Source organism: Aotus nancymaae, unplaced genomic scaffold, assembly GCF_030222135.1.
Source record: "Aotus nancymaae isolate 86718 unplaced genomic scaffold, 86718_ANA_hifiasm-v0.15.2.pri h1tg000006l, whole genome shotgun sequence".
Lineage (NCBI taxonomy): Eukaryota > Metazoa > Chordata > Mammalia > Primates > Aotidae > Aotus > Aotus nancymaae.
This window is the reverse complement of record NW_026988417.1, coordinates 67835678-67856122: the sequence shown is the minus strand read 5'-3', so window position 1 is coordinate 67856122 and position 20445 is coordinate 67835678. Positions and strand designations below refer to the sequence as shown.

General features: G+C 36.5%; 1 protein-coding gene across 2 annotated transcripts in view; it reads left to right on the top strand.

Moving 5' to 3' along the window:
* Positions 1–18640, top strand: part of BTC (betacellulin) — a 46651-nt gene extending 28011 nt beyond the window's left edge. Inside the window, exons 3-6 of one of the 2 annotated variants that reach the window (XM_021669669.2) lie at positions 7813–7930; positions 13037–13183; positions 15285–15394; positions 16734–18640. In XM_021669669.2, the coding sequence (XP_021525344.2) occupies positions 7813–7930; positions 13037–13183; positions 15285–15393 (374 nt within the window). In that variant the 3' untranslated portion in view covers position 15394; positions 16734–18640. The remainder of the gene's footprint in view (positions 1–7812; positions 7931–13036; positions 13184–15284; positions 15395–16733) is intronic. The other variant, XM_064367890.1, reaches the window with a different exon arrangement.
* Positions 18641–20445: the final 1805 nt, after the last annotated feature.

The following is a 20445-nucleotide window of genomic DNA, read 5'->3' as shown; positions in this document are numbered from 1 at the left end:
CATTGTGTGAAAGCCAGTTTCCCACAGTGTAGAGGCTACAGTATATGATCTCTATTTTTAATTATTTTAAATTCAAATACTCATTTTTGCATCATTTGGATAGGTTTTGGCTTTTACATTTACTTCTAATTTTTCCTCTGAAGGATCACTGAGGAAGTAGTTATTTTTGTTCACCCACTCAAATCCATAATTTTCTCTGAATTAGTTGTAATTTCTTTTCTGAGAGATGGTCTGGGGACATGCCCAGATAATTACTTTCTGGTGTGTTTTCTGCTTTCTTTAAAATTTATTATTATTATTATTATTTTTAATTGACACAATGATTATACATATTTATAGGATGCAGCAGGCTATTTTCACACATGTATACAATGTGTAATGATCAAATCAGGGTAATTAGCACGTATCTATCGCCTCAAACAGTTATCATTTTTATGTGCTAAAAACATTCAAAATCTGCTCTTTTAGTTATTTCAAAATATGCAGTAAATTATTGTTAATTATAGTTACCCTACAGTGTTAGAGAACATTAGAACTTTATTCCTTTTTTCTAACTATAATTTTGTATCTTTCAACCAATCGCTGGCTATCTCCCCACCTCCTTAGCATCTGTGAAAAGCAAAATTTATGAATCCCTGATTCCTTTTTCTCACTATTGCTTGTATGTTCCCTTTCCCTCCCATTCAGGAGTTTAAGTCTGCATTTATAGATCTTATAAATATTTTAGTAAAATTATTGTAAATTTTCTAAATTATTTTGCAAATATTAAATGTAAATGTATTACTTATAAATAATAAATATAAAAGCTGAAAACTGCAAATAATGCAAAAATGAGTATTTGAATTAAAAAAATTAAAAATAGAGATTATATACTGTAGTCTGTACACTGTGGGAAACCGGCTTTTACGCAGTGAGTGATGAGGCCTGTGGCACAAAACCAATATTTTTTGTAAATTATTTTAGCAAAATTATTGGTATAATTAAAACACAAACACATTAGTGATTTGGTGGAAAATCAGATTGCTTAGATACCACAATAATAATGTAATGTCAGAAAAAAATATTTCGTATTTTTCCGTATAAGACATAGATTTTTTTCTTGCAAATGGGCTTAAAAACATGGTTATACATTTTACTATTTGAGAAATTTATGTGGAGATGGAGAGAAAACAGACTTAAACATGACTCTATGTTAGACAGATGTTAAGAAATCAATGAGAGAAATACAGAGCAAAAATGTTTAATTATTTCTTTGGTTTACTCTTCTTTTTCTAGTAGCCTATTAGAAAACAGAAACGAAACAATCAAAAAACCTCAAGAACACAATGCCAGAAGTGTTGAAAATCAGTTGATTTTGAAAATTCTAATCCAGGATTGAGCTTCTTATATTATCAGGCTAAAATAACTGCTTTACCTTACAATATAAGGTAAAATTAATAGACTGTGCTAAATATATTTGAGCTTGATCTCTGAGGATCTAAGCTTGATGCACCTACTCTTATATGATGGCCACAATATCATTAATTAACTTTTTCAAATCAATTTTCTTCCCCCTTCCACCCTCCTCATTATCCTTCCCTCTTTCCTTCCTTCCGTCTTTCCTTCCTTTCTTCCTTCCTTCTTTCCTTCCTTCCTTCCTTCCTTCCTTCCGCCCTCCTTTCCTTCCTTTCTTTGATGATTTATTTTATTATACTTTATTCATCTGAGATATAGCATCATCATTATCAACAACTACACTTTTAATAAAAAGATAGTAACCATCATCTGTCCATCTCTTGCTATGTGCCAAGGACTGTTCTGAGTGTTCTACGTATATCAATTCATTTAATCCTAGAGGTACCTACGTTATTCCCTTTTTCAAATGAAGACACTGAAGAACAGAGAGGTAATTTGTTTAAGATCATACAGTAAACAAAGTAGCCTGACATGAATTCAGAGACACCATCTCTCTAGAAAGTGTGTTGTTAATCACCATGCGAAACTGCTTAGAATCATGTGGGAGTATCAAAATGTGGAACGTGTGAGAATAATCTTAAAATAATAATAATAATAATAATTTCCCGAAGGTAAAGTGCAAATGAGAACAGTAGGTTCTTAAAAACTAAACTAATAGGGTGCAGAAACAGATCTTCTCTACTGACTGTATCATTTTCTAACTTGAGTGATGTATTCATTCATTTTACTAATATTTATGAGCACCTGCTATGCAGCAGGTTGTGCAGGTGTCAAGGATGCAAAAATGAACAATTTTCAAGTATGAGATCAGAACGGCAGCAGAGAAAGAGAGGTAATGTGTAACGTATAATAGAGCCTTGCCAAGGAGTATAAGGCCTTCAGCTTTTTCTCTGAGTTTTAATGGCATTACTCTGGTTTCTGTATGCAGATTTGATAATCAATTGAACAAAGGCAGAAGAAAGAGACTAGTTAAAGCTGTCATCATAGAGGCTATTTCCAGCCTGAGATGCTACTGGGCTTAGACCAAGGTAGTGGAAATCATGGGATTATTCTGCATGTATTTTGAATATAGTCAATAGGATTTGTTGACACATTAGATATAGAGTAAGAGAGAAATAAGTCAAGATAATTCCAAGATTTTTGGTTGAAATAACAGAAGAATGGATATTATTTACTGAGATAAGGAAAGGCCAGGTTTGAATAGGAAAATCAAAGATTCTATTTTGGAAGTGTTAAGTTGAAATGCCAGTTAGGTATCTAAGTGAAGATGTTAGTTGGATAGTTGGGAATGAGGGACGATATCTAGAATGCAAACTAAATTTAGAAATTATTATCATAAAGATGTGTTTGGGATAGGAGACTTGATGAGCTTACCCACGAAGAAGAAGAGAGGAGGGAGCATCCAGTCCTGCTGTATTTGCAAAATTTTACAGGTTGAGAGAGGCAAGGAGGAACCAGCAAAGGAGAATGGGCAAAGGATTCATCATGCACGCAAGAATTCTGTAGCATGTATTATTGAAAAAACAAGAGAAAGATATGTTTTCTTCCTGTCCCTTCATCTTTATTTGCCTCCAGCCATGAATATTTTTAAACATATGCAGAGATACCCATGCTTCAACATCGATACTTTTGTTTTCCTCCAAAGGGATAAAATGAAAAAGGGCAGCTCTGGGTGAAATCCCATTCCCATAATCTCAGAAATATCTGGCAGGGCCTTCCTACTTAAAAGACATGCTAATCTGGCCATATCATGCCACTGAATCCCCATATAAAAAAATTCTAGTAGTTCAGAAAAAGTTAGCATGTACCTGTGTGAGATGTAACTTCCCCTTTCACTTTTCTGTAGGAAATGTCATTGTATGTAAGACCAATGGGAATCCTCAATTAAAATACATTTTCAAAGTTTGTATTTCTTCAAGGACACTGAATTTACATTCCCCTGACCAGAGACAGTTGGCAAGATAAAAAAGAAAACTAACTTCAAATAAATGAAACGTTCTTCTTCACATTTTGGCCAAAGAAGTTTGTAAAATGAGGAAATCCCTAGTGGGAAGATGCCTGGAAGCCAAGGAATAAAATAATAAAGCCCTAGGCTCTACTTCATATGTGTGTGGGAGGATGAATTTATAGTTGTTTTCCTTCCTCAGTCTCCTTGTTAACACCTGTGGGACTTCTATTTCAAAGTTTAACATTTCCTTTTACATTTGTTACATAGATATTTAACTATGCATCTAACTATGGAGCTAGAGATGCTATAAGGTTATAACCATTGTAATAGGTATTACAAAAAAGCGTTGTAATAATAGTTGTAGTATCGATGGCCCTTTGAGTTGACTTCAGAATATAGTTGCTGATATCAGTGTCTTCTACAAAATTATTAAATATATTTGAATGAATACTGTTGGAATAAATAAGACTTTATGAAAGATACACCTAATGGCTCTATTCTGAAGAGTTTTAGTCATAAAGGCATCACAAAGCCTCTTTTGTCTTGGGAACTAGAATCATACAGAGACTAAGGAACTATCCTATGTTTAATCAAAACATCCATCAAATTGAGGAAAGTTCCATATGGAAACTAAGTCATTTCGGTGTCTGCTGTATTCCTCCACTTTGCCTAGCCCAAGGGAATCTAGTATGTCTCACCTAACTACCTATATGACCCAAGGAGGATGACTACCTCTTGTCTAATTGCTATATGATGTAAGAAAGATCTCCTTGCTTCTGATTCCTTTTGCAAACCCTTAGAGTTACATCCACTGACCTGCAGTAACACTAATGATTTCTTATTTAATTGGTGTTCAGCATCTTTGGAGTATAGTGTCCTGTGAAGAGATTGCTATGTATTACCTGGGGTGCCCATCCACTTAGGAGATTGTGTTGCAGCCCGGCCCACTAGTGGATGTAGTTTTCCACTGAAATTCTCTGGGACAGGGGCATGCTTTTGTTTTGGGAATTTGAGTTGTAAAAGGGTAATGTGGGAGGAAAAAAGATCAATTGAATTCTACCACCTCTAGGATCGGGGGATATTTCTAGTTGCCACATTTACATTTTCAAGACTATGTCATTCGCTTTACAACAGAGAAACACAACACTTGGGACCAATCACTCTTTTGTCATAAGATTAACTTTTTCTTCTTCTGGATAAATATCTCTGAAATGGAAGGGTATATTCACCCTCCCGTGCCCTATATTTTTAGGTCTAATGAAGGGCAGAAAACACTGGGTTCTGTAGTTCAATTTTTAGATAACATGAACTTGATGAATACTGGCTTATAAGGAATTGATATTTTAGGTGCCTTTCAAAAGAGAGAATGCTGATTAGCTTTGTCATTTTCACAAGGAAGAGACCATCCCATCTGGGTTTGTGTGTGTGTGTGTGTGTTTGTGTGCGTGTGTATGCATTTGTGGCAGTATATGTGATTTATTTTAGTTTCAGGTTTTAAAGTTCCACAAAGAAATCACTGGACATTTTCTGCCTGGTGGGATGGAAATGTTTTAAAATCTAAATGATGCTGGGAATATTTAAGAGCATGCTTACTTGGCAAAGGAGAGAGCTCTGTGAGCGATCAAAACAGGACCTGGCAACCATTTCCTTGGCATAGATTTGTGCTGCTTGGATGAACGAAAGCTGATCAAATCACTGCATTCGGCAGCTGCTGGTTAATTTGCTTTTTGGTATCGTGCTCTGGATAATGTTTATCAAAAGTCTGGGTGCATTTAAAGGGGCACAACAGCTAGTGAAATAAGTAAAGTTTAGGATACATAGCCAAATGACTTTCATATTTAAAGGCAGGTATGCTTTGCAAACCTGGAAAGGTCTTTCTTGCTCGTACAAGATCTGTCATTAAGTCTGCTGCCTCGTGAGTTAATCTCCTTGTCCTCCATCCCCCTAACCTAGACTCACATCACGAGTATCTGCCCTGGTTTTCTCTTTGCCACTACTAAGAGTCCAGTCTATACTCTCCTATGTAATATGGTGATAGGATGCTTCACAGTTTAAAGTATTTTTTAATATATCATTTAATTTCATCCATAAGAATCATCTTCAGCTGTCTCTTGCGTTGTGTTTCAAGTGTAAACACTTCAGCCTACTAACTTCAGAGTTTCCAACTTTTATTCACAGACATTCTTTACTGTTCTCCTTCAGGATCCATCCATTTCAGTGAAATCTGCCTCCCACTGCCTGCATTAGACCTGCATATTCTTGACTTCATGCCTCTGCCCTTGACATTCTCCATTACTCAATTGCTTGTTCACCTCCTCTAAAATCTACATTTTTCATATATTTTTCTTTTATTAGGTAAGTATTATTCATACTTATACAAGATTGCTGTTAGAATTGCCAGGATTTTAAGATTCTGGGATTAATTCATTTACTGAGGAGTTTGCTGTCCCAGGAATTCTGCTAAGAACTTCTATGTGTCCTTTTTATCTGCATCTCTCAACAGCCCTTCAAACTAGATGTTATCATCTCTATCTTACAGATGAGGAAACAAAGTTTCAGACAGCTTAATTAGCTTACCCAGACTCATCCAGCTAATGAAAGGCACAGCTGAAAATTAAACACGAATTTTCTTCTCCAAATCCAGTGTTCTTTCCACTGTTTCCAGTGTACTAAAACCATTATCTGGTTATGATGGTTGTTTTTACCGGTTTATTGCTTATTCTTGTTTTTCTATATGTTCTAGTCTACCAGTTTAGATAGTTAGATAAGGTATCCTTTATTTCTTTGACGTTTTCTAGTACCTATTATAGAGCTCTGAAAATAGAAAACACTGAACAAATGAAAGTTGACATCAATTTATTTGTCAAAATACACAGGGCTTTGCCTTTGATACATTTTGCAGTTATTTCTGGAAGAAATTTCAGTCTTTCTGATAAGTCTCATTGGTTGACATGTATGAAGCAAATATCTGGCATATAGTACAAGTAGTCAGCCTAGGTGGTTTATCAAGTCACCAGTCAAAACCAGGCTAGCCAGTTCCTCAGTGACATTGTGCCATCCCTTGACACTGTACTGTGACCTGGAATCAGAGGAATTTGCAGTGTATAGATCATCCTAAGTCTTTTGAGAGTCCTGTCTCTGGTGGCCTGGGGAAATTATATGTACCCTTTTCATAATATTAATTAAGATGTTTAATAGTCATTGCTATAAATAAAATGATTATTTAACGTCATTGGAATGCCAGGTGCCATACCAAACCTAGTGTAACATGCCCTTCTGACACAAACACACTACGGTCCTCCTGGCTCCACAGGCAGCTGGATCCTGCAAGCTGTTGGTTATACCATGAACATGGAAAGTTTGACACTGGACTGGAGCTGGCTTGTTGTTTTCTGTGGGTGTAGACATATGTCCCTTGTAAATTAATAGACGAAGCAGCTAGTTGGTATTTCTGTTCTCTTTCTCTTGACTATTGTTATTTACTAAAGCTTTTACATGTCAGTGATGGGGAAATGGCTACATATTACTATCCTCAGTTGAAAAATTAGGCAATCAAACCCCTAAAAGAATAAGGCAAGGAAGTCACTTCAGGATTTAAATCCAGAGCATGGAGTTTTCAGTATTTTCCTCCTACTTCAGAGCAGCAGAAAGAATCCATGGGGCAAATGAGAGACACAATTTCCCACTGAGGCAGGTGTGACTTCTGGATGCATCAGGCTGAGAGTTGATCACAGACACCTGGTGAGCAGCTGGCTGAACGAAATGCCAGAGTGTATGTAGCAATCAAGAATGTGGACTCAGAGGCAGACTGCCTGGGTTTGAGTCCCTGTTCTGCCACTTTCTATATGTGTGATCTTGGAAGGTGACTTAACCTCCATGTGTTGTACTTTGTGCATCTATGAACATTAAGTGAAACATATACATGAAGTGAAAGGCTATTATGAACATTAAGTGAAAAATACACAAAAAGCAGACAGACCAGCATCTAGCACTCAGGAAATGCTATGTAAGTGTTTAAGTTAAACAACAACCACAATCAAACCCAAAAGCCAACCAAACAAGAAAGCTCCCCTCCCTAACATGGCTCTGATAACTTTCATGGAATGAAAGTCTTCTCTCTTATTATACTTGTGTTTTACCCTTTAAATGACAGTCAAGTTTCTGAAAGGCAGGTTGAAGTTAAATCTTAATTAAAGTAGGAAATGTTCTCACCACGATCACCACTGCTCAATCTCTAGAGCAATTTTGGAGGCACAAAAGTCTGACTTTTATCCTAATGCAGAGAAAAGGAAAAATGAGAGATCCGAATATATTCTACAGAGAAACTGGCAGCAAGATAGGAATATAATTCTATTTACAAGTGAGTGTTTAAAGAGAGTTGATTTATTGAACTTTTTCTCATTTTCCAGCTACCACTACACAATCAAAGCGGAAAGGCCACTTCTCTAGGTGCCCCAAGCAATACAAGCATTACTGCATCAAAGGGAGATGCCGCTTCGTGGTGGCCGAGCAGACGCCCTCCTGTGTGTAAGTGGAGTGTCCTCAGCCAGCAAGCAAAAGGGTGCAGAATGGTGCCTGCCTGGGGCTTGCCAGGACTGGAAAGTCTGAGCTAACCATGCCATCTGTCTGAACACAGTTTCGCCTGGTCCTGCCCCCAGCCGCTTGTTTAGGGGCCCACTCAGCAACTACTTATGGAGACACTGACGCACACTTTCCTCCTGAAATATGAGTATGTGAGAGTCCAGCTTCACTTCCAGGCTGGGCAGTGTCCTCTGATTTCTTGCTCAAGCAGAACTGATTCTTTTCAGCTCAAATAATCTCTTGGGTGGTTCAAATGGAAATGAATTATTCTGACAAGTGTTAGGTGGTTCATAGTTAGTTTAAGTATGAGGAAATTCCTGCCAAATTAAGAGCTACTTTTGCAAGTGTCAGTTAAGCACAAGGAATTAGTCCTATTTGTAAATAAGAGATTAGTGAAGCCTGTTTAGTACAGTGGGGAATTGGGAGAAAAGTTTTCAACTCTTTGTATTTGAGTCCTACTTCAGTTTTACTCAGGCATACACAACTTTTTTTCATCTTTTAAATATGTATTTTTTTCTAAAAAGATGTCCCACTGATGTGCTTCCTGGGACCTTTCCTTAGAGAACTGAGAGGTGATTCTTCAAGTGCAATTTTGACCTAAAGTTCGTAGAAGGTTTGTGTTCTTCTGCACAGTCGCCCCAGTATATAAGTTTTTTTTTTCCGTAAGTTTCTCAGAAAAATAATTCCACATCCCAATTTTGTGGAAACTTTAAGAGTCATGAACTTTTTAAAAACTTAAATATAGTTAAGTTTAATTTAAAAGAGAAATATGCATGGATAATGCTTGGAGGTGGATCACAATTGCTAATGTAAGAAAATAAAGAAATGTGTGTGTATGTGTGTGTGTGCTGAGAGGAATAGATCTAATTTAAAAAAAAATTCATTTAATTGCTTCCTAGCTTGGAAACACATATTGAATTATAGAAATATTAATGATCTTTAACCCAATACATTTTCCTTATTGGATCCTATGCTTGCAGATTTATTGTTCTTTGATATTGCTGCCCTCTAAAATGAAAACCACAGTGTGTAAACCTACCTGCCAGAGATCAACACACAGATTGTCCCCTTCAATGTAAAGTTTAAACTCATTTTCTTAGCCTTCATAGATCATCTGATCCTGGCTTAACTTTCTAGCTATAACTCACCATATTCCTAAATGCTCTTCAAAAGTTCTTCATTTCATTTCATAATTTATTATGTAAGCTCTTCTCATAGCCCAGAAGCTTATTCTTGCTAATGGTTTAAGATGCACTGCACTCGTCATCTCCTTGTGGACCCCTTCACTGATTTCCTCCTTCTCAGGCATACACCGGGGTCTGAGTTAGATGTCCTTCCCTTGTGGTCTAGTCACATCTCTGTGAGTGCTCTTATCCACTAGAACGTAACTGGTGGTTTCTTTAAATGTGCCTTCTGTGACTGTGAGCTCCTAGAGGGCAGGGCTCATGGCTTATTCATTTTTGTATTTCAGTGTCAAACACCGTGCTCAGAATTTACTAAGTGCAGAAGAAATGACTGATGCATGAACAAATAGTGTCCCTATTACAGTCCATATACTGCTATACTAAATTTCCAGACCAAGACCTTAATCTGAATGGAACATCTTAGCAGAGGAATGAATCACAGTCAATAGGAGGCAGAAGATAGTAGCAGACAGGGCACAGATTTTGGAGTCAGATAGACCTAAAATAAGATTTTGTTTTGCCTATTATAAGCAGTGTTAATAAAGGGTGAGTTGCTTTTTGTGAGCCTCAGTTTTATCACCTACAAGAGAGAGTAATAATACTGTCCTGTCAAGTGTTGAAGATTAGAAAAATAGTAAATGCAAAAGCACTAATTATGGTACCCAGCACAGAGCAAGTGTTTCATAATTTTAAAAGTTCCGACTTTTAAAGAACATATTTAAGTTTCCCGTAAATAAAAATTTCCAACTTTTTAAGAACAATTTCTTTTGGAGATGAAGTCTTGCTATATCACCCAGGCTAGACTCAAAACTCCTGGGCTAATGCTCTTCTCCTTCCTCATCCTCCTGAGAAGCTGTGAGATGAGTGATAATCAACCTAGGACTGATGTTTCAGGTGGCTCGATGTAGCACAGATTCAGCCAAAACTCTCTTGCCATTGGTGACAACACAGTCTTGAGAAACCAGAAATATCTCCTTTTCTTGGGATCATGGGAGTTTGTGGACTCTTGCTCTTACATGAAAAACCAAAGAGTGTTTCAAATAATGCAAATTTTCTCTTAGTAATCTTAGTATTTCCTTGGAAAAGGGACAATTTGTTTTGTCCCATGTAAAAAATAGTTTTTATTATACATGTAGCACAGCATATTTACTATGCAGTTAATGCATGGACTTGGAAGCCAGACTACCTGTTTGAATCCCCATTCTCTTAACTTCTCTGTGTGTCAGTTTCCTCAGCTATAAAATGGGGTTAATGATAGCACATACCTCAAAGGCAGTAATAATGATCAAGTTAATATTTATAGATCTTTTACAACAGTGTCTGGTTGTTATTTCAAATTAGTGATCCCAATGCCCAATTTTGCAGTGCTCTCAAGGATCATGAGCATCTTTTAACATTTTTGATTTTAAATAGTAGAAGATGTTTATTAAATAAAAACTCAGTCACCATTTAATTTAAAAAAATTAGAATATGTTCTCTTTGCCTCTTCTTCTCCTACATGGGAGATACACTCACTGAAAATAAACATCAGCTGATATGTTATTGGTTTGCTGAAAAGCAAAATAACATGAGCACCACTATAACCAGCTATGTTAAGTTTTGACCTTTTAGCTATGGCTTCACGGGGGTACAACTTATAGAAAGTACTGCTTACTGAGAAATTCAATTAAAGCATTGTTAAGCCACCAGTCCCGCAGCATATAATTAGAAAAACATTCTAAAACAGCAGAAATAATTGCCGTGCATTTTATGGGCAAAGCTATTGCTTAAAAATACCACATTTAGTAAATTTGTTAGAGGAATATTTAAACTAGTTGGAAAAGATTATATTTATAAGAGTTAATTCCAACCTTACAAAACTCTAAAAAAATCTCCCTCCTATACACACAACTAAAAGTGATTCCCGGCTGGGTGCGGTGGCTCATACCTGTAATCCCAGCACTTTGGGAAGCCGAGGTGGGTGGATCACGAGGTCAAGAGATGGAGACCATCCTGGCCAACATGGTGAAACCTCATCTCTACTAAAAATACACAAATTAGCTGGGCATGGTGGCAAGTGCCTGTTGTTCCAGCTACTTGGGAGGCTGAGGCAGGACAATTGCTTGAATCCGGGAGGCGGAGTTTGCAGTGAGCCGAGATCGCGCCACTGCACTCCAGCCTGGCGACCGAGCGAGACTTTGTCTAAAAAGAAAAGAAAAGAAAAAAAAGTGATTCCTCCCACCCCTAATTTTAGTCTTATGTATGTCAGACTTTGGATATCTCAAGATATTTCTAAGCTCGCTTCCTGTAATTTCCACCTCAGAATGAAGTTACCTGGCTATCTCGCAGGAAGCAATTTTCTCTCATTCATCCTTGGGTCCTTTTATAATAGATTCCTTTAGGTGTCCTTTCTTCTTTGCTTGCATTATGCCTCACTTTTCAATTGATGTCTGTTACTGAGCTTGTTTTTCGTTTATTTGTTTTGAAGCACTGTCTCAGCTACAATATTGGTATTAAGGGATCTCTTTACTTGAGAAATACAGGCTTTGTGGGAATTAACTGCCTTGTATTTTGTCAAGCATGAACTATAAAACAGCCCAGCAGTAAATCCTTTCTTAAAGAAAAATAGGGTTGCACAGAATTTTTCTAAGGAGCAGAATTTAATCTTTTTGACTATTAAATAATTATGTATATGACCAGTATCATTTTGTGTTTTGACTTCATTTGAAGTATTCTCTTAAGGAAAATATTTATTAATATTTTCTATTACTGTTTCCCTAATATTAATAAAGAAAAATATTTATTAATACTAAGGTATCAAGATTACAACAGATAATTTTGGTTAAAACATCCTCAAACTTTTTATGTACTTTAATTCTCTGATGTAGTTCAGATAATTCTATGGGTAGTTCTCAAATCACTGAGTTGTTAGCTCCCTGGGTGTTACTCAGTCAAGCCCCAGCTTGGTCAAGTGGATCCATAGCTGTAATCTCAGACTTAGGACATCTGCTGACATTAGATATATCCTAACGCAGATTGATAGCTGAGAGACTGAGGGAAGTGAAGAGAGATTGTTGATTTCTTGTCATTCTCCTTGAAGAGGGCCATGGAAAACAGGGAGGACATTTAGAGAAGAGTGGAGGGAATGGTGAGCAGATCTGCAAATGTGGATTTAGGAATCAGATAAAGGAGTTAAAGAGGACAAGACCTATGTGTCTGGTGTGATGTAGTTAAGGAGGTGGTGAATAGAAGAGTAACAGATGGGCATGATCTAATCTGTGATGCCTTCAAGCAGTAGAACTAGAATCGATGAGTAGAATTTAGAGTGGAGGGAGGAGGAGAGAAATTCTGAAGAAATAACATTCACGGAACATTCTCTGTATTGGACTTTGTGTTATGAACTTTCACATGCATCAGCATGTTTGAACACATAAAATCATAGAATTTTTGTATAATTTTTAAGAGAATTTGAGCACACCAAAACTATTTGTATTATCCTACGAGAAAATGGGAAGCTTCCAGGGATTTTTGAGTTCCTTTCCATGGAAGTATTTAAGCACTGGGAATGCTGTGGAGGGAATTTTATCCTCCCTTCCCTTTTGATTCACAGTCTAAAATTTAAAAATACATTTTAGTGAATTGTCTTCATCCTTGTGTATTTATATTAGACATATTAATAATGTCTAATGATCAAGTGATGACAGGTTTTCAGCAAAGCAAAAAAAAAATGAAATTACTAGTCAACAAAGTAGTGTACCTTTTGTTAAATAAAGGAACTGTGTTCTTTAATAATTTCAAGTAATGAAAACTGTTAATTTTTTCAAAAAAGAAGTAGAGATTCTTAAAGGTCTTGAGTATTTTATTTCCTTGCCCTCTTCTTGTTTTATAGCTGTGATGAAGGCTACCTTGGAGCAAGGTGTGAGAGAGTTGACTTGTTTTACCTAAGAGGAGACAGAGGACAGATTCTGGTGATTTGTTTGATAGCAGTTATGGTAGTTTTTATTATTTTGGTTGTTGGCGTCTGCACGTGCTGTCAGTAAGTATTTTAAAACAATTTTAAGTAAACCTGAGAAAGTATTTGCTCATAGTTTTCTTTCTTCTTTTCTTCCTCCCTACCTTCTCTTTTGCTTTTGCTTTGATTCAAATAAATCTACTTTTTGAGCTTTGCCATTGTTGATATTGAAGTATTCATAATAAACACATAATACATGATTTTTATCATTTACTGAATAAAACTGTTATAATTTAAAACAAAATTTGTATAAATGTTCTAGTTAAAAAAGACAATCTTTTAGTCTTAAAGCCTATATTTTGTATTTGTTTGTAGGCTACATAAGACTTTTATTTTCTAAAACTTTACCATAACACAATAACATTGAAAGATAAAACAATTTTTTGCTTTGCCACATTAAAATAATAAGCTTTGTATGTAAACCATATTACTTGTTTTTTTCTGTTACTTTCTAGTATATACCAGAACTTTGAAAATCAGGAAACATCCTGGTTTTTCTCTGAGACAGAGTGGCTTTGCACAACTTTTGTTTGTATTTATTTATTTTTTTGAGACAGGGTCTCACTCTTTTGCCCAGGCAGGAACGCCATGTTGTGAACATAGCTCACTGCAGCTTTAAACTCCTGAGTTTAAGCCATCCTCACACCTCAGCCTCCTGAGTAGCCGGGAATACAAGTACCAAGCCAGGCTATTTTTTTTTTTTTCACAGACTGGGTCTAACTATTTTGTCCAGGCTGGTCTTGAACTCTTAGCCTCAAGTGATCCTCCCACCTCAGCCTCTTGAGTAGCTGGATTACAGGTGTGAGCCACTGTACCTGGTTCTGGTTCTGGGACAATTCTTAATTAAATTAGTTTCTTTTGAAAAATTATTATTATTATTAATTTTTGTAGAGCAGGAATACCACTAAGCATGCTGCGAAAAGTAAAAAAAAAAAAACTATCTTATTAAGGTGATTTTTTTTTTTGTCTTGAGAAGCTTGCCCAAATTCCTAAACTCTTGCATCTACCCTTTGCTGTGGTCCACACATAAAGAGGGTTCTTGTGATCCTTTCTTTGCAATGTGCCAAGGGAAAAAACACTACCATAGAGGGAGTCTTTTTTTTTTTTTTTTGAAACAGAGTCTTGGTCTATCATCCAGACTGGAGTGCAATGGCGTGATCTTGGCTCACTGCAACCTCCACTTGCCAGGTTCCAGCGATTCTTCTGCCTCAGCCCTGTAATCTTAGCCCAAGTGGCTGGGATTACAGGTGCCGGCCACCATGCCCAGCTAATTTTGTATTTTTAGGAAAGACCAGGTTTCACCATGTTGGCCAGGCTGGTAACTCCTGACCTCAAGTTGATCCACCCACCTCGGGCTTCCAAAGTGCTGGAGTTACAGGCATGAGCCACTGTGCCCAGCTGGAGTCTTTGATTTTTGTCTCAGCTCCTCCATTATGTATATTTGAGACTTTGGGCAAATTTCTTAACATCTTTGAAGTTTTATTTTCTGTAAAACAAGAGTGTTAAACCAGATAATCCATAAGATACTTTCTCACTATAACATTGAAAGATATATTTTTATTTTACCTACTTTAAGGTAGGAAGAAATACTATAATACCAGGTTTGGGGCAGAGAATTAGTTGAGGAAAGCTGGGAAACAGTCTATTTTGTTATATCTACTTGGAGCTGCACTTTGGGGAAACAGGACTGCAGTCTGGAATATCTAACGTATTTGTTAATGTATCTAGAAACTTAGTTAATATATCCAAAGGCTATGTCACTCTTGTTTTTCTTATGCCTGTTTCTGATTTGTACTGTTTCTTGTGCACTACTCGTACACTATGTTAATACTCATCAATAACTTGACGTGAAAAATTTTCTTGTGCTAACTAAACTCCATCAATACAAGTGACATATTCTTTCTATTTAGATAACTATATTCTACCCACACTGTTGCCTATTACAGCTATCATCTGAACCTAGAGAAGGAAATGGGTCAAGAGAGAACCCTAAATATTTTTTAAAAAACGAAACCAATGCATTTTTAACAGTCTATAAATAAGATCGTAGGATCTTTTGATGGATAATTTTGTGTTCACGTGAACTACTAGTCCCATACAAATTTCTAACATGTTATTTTCTAAGTCCTCTTCGAAAACATCGTAAAAGAAAGAGGAAAGAAGAAGAAATGGAAACTCTGGGTAAAGATGTAACTCCTATCAATGAAGATATTGAAGAGACGAATATTGCTTAATGTAAGTGAGATAAACTTGGTGATAGAAAACTCTTCTGGTGACATTTAACTGGTGAGATTGGGCTTACTTGCATCTAGTAAATTATTGATTAGAATTTGATTATATTTAAAAACATCTAAAAATAAATCAGTGGTTTTTTCATAAAATCTGAAGCCAAATAAAATTCTTTCTCATGTCCTTTTTCTGCATGTTACCACAGAGATAGGCATTCTAATTCTGCATGGTTGTGGGGATATTCATATAATTTTTTCTTTCTCATTTTTGGGCACAGGAAAGAGGTATTTTAATATAGACATCTCACATTGAAAGGAAATAACAATAGCAATGTTTTAATAATAACTACGTATATTGAGCATTTACCACAATGTTATAAGCTCTTTAAATGCAATATCACTAAGGATCCTATCAGGAATCACAAGTCCTCTCAGATTATCCAGTAGAGAAATTTTAATGAAGGTACCATGGATCAGGGTTAAGGAAAAGTACATTGAGGCTCCCTGAGCTTGGCAATGGTTGGGAGCTCTTGCCCTTCCTATAGGAAGGGCTGAGGTAAATATTACCTTAGCATTCAGAGGGACATTGGAGGAGGTTCCCCTAGGCAAGAGCTATGGTTGTGTAGAGAATAACCTCTGTCAGATATAAACAAGGACAGAGGGAGGAAATAGGAGAAAAAGTACTCCCAACTTTTCTTTTGCTTGGGATCTTCAGCAGGTGTCTTTTACTAGCTAAACCCACCAGAAACCAGAGGGCAACCTGCTGTTGCAACCTGAAGTGGTCAGTCTCTTAGAGACAGAGCAGGGCAGAGAAAGGCTCCAAGAAGGCACATGAAGCATAACTAGCACAACAAGCAGGATAGTTTGGGTTGTAATAACAAAATCCAACTCAAACTGGCTTTAAATGAAGGCAATGTATTGGCTCACATGAATGGCAGCACAGAGGTAAGGTGGTCTTCACACTTGTCAAAACAGAGGCTCACATATAAGGAAACAGATTATTTCTCTCTTTTTGCTCGCTGTTCAGAGTTGGCTTTCATCCTTGGTCAGTTCCTCTTAAGTCATAAGAGAGGCCAGTAGCAAGCAGGGCTACAAGCTTCCTTGTTTACATCCAGTATGAGAGAATAGTGTCCTTCCATAGCTCAGTTGTACAAAGAATCTCTCCCAGAAAATCCCAGCAGCTTAATGGGATTGGTAAATGCTTATGAGAAATTGTATGTGATCCTAACTTATTACAAAAACATTACTCAATTGAAAACAAAACCGCTGGCTCTGGATTTTTAAATTATTATTATTATTGCACAGTACATATCTTTTAAGTGACACGCTGTTTTCTTCATTCTCAGAGGCTATGAAGTTACCTCCAGGCTGGTGGCAAGCTGCAAAATGCCTTGCTCATTTGAAAATGGACAGAATGTGTCTCAGGAAAATAACTAGTAGATATGAATTTTAGATAATGTATTTACTTTTTATTTGCAACTTTAGTTTGTGTTGTTTATTATTGTTTTTAAATAATAAAAGCATTAATTGTATATTGTCTAGTAATTAGGGAAAAAAGCAAATGGTTAGGTAGCAACAATAGAAGGGAAATTTCAATAAACTTTCACTTAAGTATTGTCATCAGGATTACTATTCAAACAAAAAAGAAAAGTAGAAAGGAGGTTAGGTCTTAGGAATTGAATTAATAATAAAGCTACCATTTATCAAGCATTTACAATGTGCTAATAAGTTTGAAATATATTATTTCATTTAATCCTTTCAGCAATCCATGAGATAGATATTATAATCTCACTTCTTACATATGAAAATAGGGCCAAAGAAGTCAAGTCAAATAATCTAATCCAGATTTAGGGAGTTGGGGATGGGTGGAGATGGAATAGAAATCAAGATTTATCTAAATCAAAATCTGTGTTCTTAACCATCATTTTTGTTAATCTGAATTGGTGCAACCTCAAATAATGTAACCCAAGATTTTATACTGAACTGTGTTTTGCTGTGATTGTGAGATGTCAAGACCACCTTCCTGCAGGCACACAGAATGAGAAATCCTGGCCAATATTGCTGTTACCATCATGCTTTCTATAGAATTGACTTTTATTATGTTTCTTTGCTCCTTTATAAATTCTCAATGATGACTACATTTTTACATTATTAAAGCAAACAGATTGGCCCATAACTGGGGAAATGAATAGAGATGGAAAAGTAAATGCTTGGCATTCTTTAAGCCCTGGGTGTTTATGCTCAATCAAATATAAATAATATTACTGAAAGAGGCTGTTTATGCCAGAGTAATGGTCAGTGACAACACTGGAAAGCCCAGGTAGGAACTGGTTGTGACCACATCCTCATTCGTGTTCTTCTTGATGACAACATATATGATTGCTCTCAGGTAAATTTTGATGTAGTGAATTCATGACCATAACATCTATTACTTGGGACCATCTTGGCAAGTTCTCCTTTACTCCATGGTATATTTAATAAACACTGCTTTAAACCTGGAAAAGTAAAATGTACATTTAGTCAATATTTCATAGAATATTAAACCTTTTGCATGTATTAGGTGGGTCACTTACAAAAATCAATGGAAGACACCTCCCAAATTGTGCCTGTCAGGCAAGCAGCTTCTTTTTTAGAATCTTTACAAATTTTACTTTGTAATGTAGATTCCATAGCGAAGTGGAGAATTCAGACAAATGCTGAAATCGTATATCTCTTTCTAGCATTCATGGTGTTTTGAGTAAAGCTGGGGTTGTACTTATATATAATACAGAAATAGCTCCCCTATCAGTAAGAGCTAAGTCAAACAATTGATAATTTTCAAAATATATTTTTTCTCCTTATTTAATGATCATACTTGAAATCCAGCTGATCTACCTTGTATATGCTTTATTTTCAAAAGTCTCATTTGATCTAATTCATGCCCTTTCTCTTCTGTAATCTTTTTTGATACTAAAACGACTTGGAATAAATATCCATTAGAGTCTTTAAAAACACAAAACAATGCTCTGAATGTTTCTTTTTTCCTGGACTGCGGTTGGCTGACCAACAAAATCTCTCAAATCATTTTGTTCTGCTCCTAAAATGTCAATGGTGGCTCTCAAAATTTGGTAGGTCTGATATCAAGAAAGAATTTCAAAGATTTTTATATCTTTTCAAAATATATTTTATAGTTGCTTTGCATACACTAAATAACTTTGTTTATGTAAACTGTCAATATTATCCTGTAATAAAATAAATTTATTTTTAAAACAAAGTAAACATGTTGTTACTTGGGAATCTATTGATACCATGAATTACTAATGGAAATCAATTTGAACACTATTGCTTTAAAACAGCTTATACTTTTTAAACCCTATCCATTAACGTATTTGAAATAATCCATCCTGACCATGTGTTTTCTTTAAAAACAAAAGCATTTGGGAGTGTGATGGACATCTATGGTACTGCCATCCCAATACTCTGACCATATTTTTGAACTCCACCTCCAGCTGCATTTGGTTGGTCTAAGGCGGGCACTTAGTAAACTTGGGCCAATTGGAGTCATTCCCAGGGAAATTGAAAACTTGAACTGAAGTCAGGCTTCTTTGGGTTCTTGGGGTAGAAAAATGTGCATTTTGAAGCTGTTGGCAATTACCTTTTGCTTCTTGTGGAACAGAAAAACAAAGGAATCTGGTCAGCATATAGCAAGAGAAGCTTAAGCAAATGCTGAGTGAAAAACAGAGACAAGGCACAAGTTTCCCGACAGAACGCGAGTCCTGGTTACAAGCATTCTCAAAGTTTAGCACCATTCCTGTCTATAGGTGCAGTGACACATGTTAGTGTCTTCATAATAAATTCCTTTTTTGTCTTAAGCTAGATCTGTTTGGGTTTCCATAACCTAGAACCAAGATCCTGACCAACTCAGGTGCATCTTGAGATTGTGGACAATGACTTCTTAAAGAGGAAATGACATCATCTGTAAAACAAAATATCAAATTATTGTTTTCAAATAGTGGCCTGTATCATCTGAAATGAATATTTCCAGCAACAGTATTCTGTTTGCACCACGCAGATATTCATGGGAGCATGGGGAGAGAGCAGGGAGTTCAGCAAGCATTGATTGGGCTCCACTGCATTTCAGGTACTGTTCCACCCACTGTGACAAATGCCAAGGAGGAATAACTCTTAGAAGTTTAGAGTTTCTAAGTGAGGGAAACAGCTACTCACTGAACATTTCAGTGCCATTTGTTGCTCTGAGAGAAGCTCAAGATATTAAGGAACAGAGAGGAGTGTCGCTTAGCCTCGCTTACTAAGAATCAGGAAAAGCTCCTGTAGAAAATTATGTCTGAACTGATGATTGGCTCTGAGAAATAAAGGCCTCTGTCTGAAATCTCTGGTAATCTCAAATATTTCTTTTTTTTTTTCCCCTTTTTTTTTCTTAAGTTTTGAGACAGAGTCTTACTCTGTCACCCATGCTGGAGTGCAGTGGTACCATCATAGCCTCAACTTCTAAGGCTCAAGCAATCCTCCCAGTCAGCCTCCTGAGAAGCTGGGACCACAGGCATGCACCACCATGTCTGGCTATTTTTTATTTATTTTTTCTAGAGATGAGCATCTTCCTATGTTGCCTAGGCTGGTCTTGAACTCCTGAGCTCATCAAATATTTCTTGTCTTTTACAAATTCTGTGGAGTTCCTCTGAAAGCTCCACAGTGGAGGGACCAGGGGGTGTTGCCTCAAGGGAATGAGTGAAGAAAAAGAATCAAGACTTCGTGGCTCATTCCAGGCTGTCCTAGGCATGGCAGGGTAGAGCATGTGGGTGCATGAGCTGTGAGAATAGATGTTCCTGGTCCCAGTGATGCTGTCTGATTTAAGTGATGTCCTGAGTTGGCACAGAGAGATTTTATAGTTTCCTGCAGTGGGTTATTTAGGCCTTTCCCATTTTCTACTTTATTTTATTGCCCATCAGCAAGTCACATTGAGAGTGAAATAAAATGTTCCAGTTCAAGTAACCTTATTTAGATAACACCCTGTTTGTGCAATATTTTGTAAATGAAGTCCAGAACTTATTTCAATGCCCA